At 50.9% G+C, this 2,500-nt stretch overlaps 1 protein-coding gene across 2 annotated transcripts in view; it reads left to right on the top strand.

The window, feature by feature from the left end:
• phldb3 (pleckstrin homology-like domain, family B, member 3) overlaps positions 1-2,500 on the top strand; it is a 51,648-nt gene that overhangs the window by 14,478 nt on the left and 34,670 nt on the right. For both annotated transcript variants that reach the window (XM_063199260.1, XM_063199261.1), the window contains exons 2-3: positions 2,056-2,204; positions 2,448-2,500. The exon at positions 2,448-2,500 is cut by the window's right edge and continues 58 nt beyond it. In XM_063199260.1, coding sequence (XP_063055330.1) covers positions 2,056-2,204; positions 2,448-2,500 — 202 coding nt within the window. The remainder of the gene's footprint in view (positions 1-2,055; positions 2,205-2,447) is intronic.

Here is a 2,500-nt window from a genome sequence, read left to right on the forward strand (position 1 = left end):
GTGCTCGAGGTGTTGTTCCCTACCCGTACTGCTTGTGGTCTTTGCATCAGGAAGTCCAGCAGCCAGTTGCAGAGGGAGGTGCTGAAACCTAGTTTGTCCAGTTTTCTGATGAGTTGTTGTGGTATTATGGTATTGAATGCTGAACTGAAGTCAATGAACAGCATTCTCACATATGAGTCTTTATTGTCCAAGTGGGTGAGGGCTGGATGGAGGGCAGAGCAAATTGCATCCTCCGTGGATCGCTTGGCTCGGTATGCGAACTGGTAGGGGTGTATCTGTGTCTGTGTCTGTATGTGCATGCATGTTTGCAAGTGTGTGGCATTTACAGCTGGGCCTCTCTGAGTACGTCTCCATGGATACATGACTCTGGCCTTTGACACCTAGAAACCACTTCCTCTCTCCTTCTATCTCTGACCACTTTTAAAATTCATTTCTGGACTCGCCCCCCCCCCTCTCTTTCTCTGCCTCTTTCCATCCCTCCATCTGCCTTTCTACCCCTCTCTTTATCTCCCTCTTCCTCTGCCTCCTATCTCCCTCTTTCCATGCTGTCTGTCTGTCTGTCTGTCTGTCTGTCTGTTTCTCTGTTTGTCTTTCTCTCTCTCTTTCTTTTCCTCTTTCTCTGCCTCCATCTCTTAGCCTCTTTCCATTACATGTCATCTCTCTCTCTTTCTTTCTCTCTCTTTCTCTCTCTTTGTCTCTCTTTCGCTCTCTCTCCTTCTCTCTCTCTCTCTCTCTCTCTCTCTCTCTCTCTCTCTCTCTCTCTCTCTCTCTCTCTCTCTCTCTCTCTCTCTCTCTCTCTCTCTCTCTCTCTCTCTCTGACTCCACATTCTCCCACTCGCGCATGCCTTCTCAGTCCTCCAGTCTGGCATCCCCTGTGTGTGTGTGTGATTCTGTGTGTCAGTGTGCCAGCCTGTGTTTGGAGGGCCTCAAATCAGCTATATATATTATCCCCCCTGGCTCACGTTCCCAAGCCTAATCTCCTAATAAGGCCAGCAGGCCGGCCGCAGCACAAGAGGGGTCAGAGAATGCCTCTGTGTGTGTGTGTGTGTGTGTGTGTGTGTGTGTGTGTGTGTGTGTGTGTGTGTGTGTGTGTGTGTGTGTGTGTGTGTGTGTGTGTGTGTGTGTGTGTGTGTGTGTGTGTGTGTGTGTGTGTGTGTGTGTGTGTGTGTGTCCAACTAAGACAGGGCAGTGAGAGTAGAAAGCAAGTGCAAGACAGAGAGGGTGGGAAAGGTTTTCCACATTGAGGGCCAGGAGTACATTCCCACACTCATTATTTTGCTCGTGCAACGAGAGAGTGAGAGAGAGAGAGAGAGAGAGAGAGAGAGAGAGAGAGAGAGAGAGAGAGAGAGAGAGAGAGAGAGAGCGAGAGAGAGAGCACGAGTGCCGGTGAAGGGCCCTCAGAAGTTCTCAGCAACACCCTACTCAATGCAAAGAAGCTGTACATCAAACAGAAGTACCCCTGAATGCACCTTGTTGTGTGTTTTCGTGGCCGTTTGAAGTCTGAAGGGCATGAATGACAGTATTATGAACGCTTTTAAAACCACAGCACACAGTTACCCACAATCAGCTGAAAATAGGGACTGTACGGCAGAACCATGTTACCCTTCCAATTCAGTCCTTTAAATCCTTGTGATAAAAAAAAAACTTGTTTTGAAGTGCAACCCCCACCACTTTCTCTTTCAGTTCTCCTTCCACGTATTTTTCAAACCACCGTTTTCCCCCCTCCGTCAAGCGTATCGCTTTCAGGGAAATAGTTTCAGAGGGAGATTTTGTGTACCCTGCCCTGCTAACATGTTTAAGGTAGCGTATAGAGATGGTTAACTGTATAGGAGCCCTTTTCATGCTCAATGCATGCTAGTGAAACAGGCACACAGTCTAGTCACCTGATCTTGTGTTTGCACTCAACCATGAGGGGGATTAGATTACCTCAATATTCACTCAACACATCAAGGGCCACCCTTTAACGCTTTTCCCCCCCCCCCCTCTCTCTTCATCCCCATCTACACTCCCCCCCCCCCCCCCCCTCCCCTACACCTCTGCCTCTCTCCTCACTAGAGATGCCGAGACATGTGATGGACTCGCCAAAGAGCCAATGGGAGCCGGGCAGGAAGCCCCCGTGGGTGGCCCGATTGGTGGGTGGCAGGAGTCCCGCCTCCTCGGGGGCGGAGTCGGACACGGAGGGCAGCAGCACGGAGAGTGAGCGGGTGAGTTTACTGATGAAGATAAAGGTGGAGGAGGAGGAGGAGGAAGAGGAAGAGAGAGGCTGACTGGCTGCATCCTTTCACATGTTGCTTCATCACAGAGTTGTTTACTGAGAGACAGGAGGGAGGACGAGAGATACAGTAAGGTCAGGACAGATGGAGAGAGACGGCCGGTGCGAGCGGCTGCTGTTCAAACTCATCCGCTCCTTCTCTTTCTCTTTTTCGCCCTCTTTCTCGCCCGCTCAGTCCCGCTCGCGGCGCTCCGACTCGGGGTCCATGAGGGTTGCCACCTCTCCCTC

This window comes from Engraulis encrasicolus, chromosome 5 (assembly GCF_034702125.1).
Source record: "Engraulis encrasicolus isolate BLACKSEA-1 chromosome 5, IST_EnEncr_1.0, whole genome shotgun sequence".
Taxonomy (NCBI): domain Eukaryota; kingdom Metazoa; phylum Chordata; class Actinopteri; order Clupeiformes; family Engraulidae; genus Engraulis; species Engraulis encrasicolus.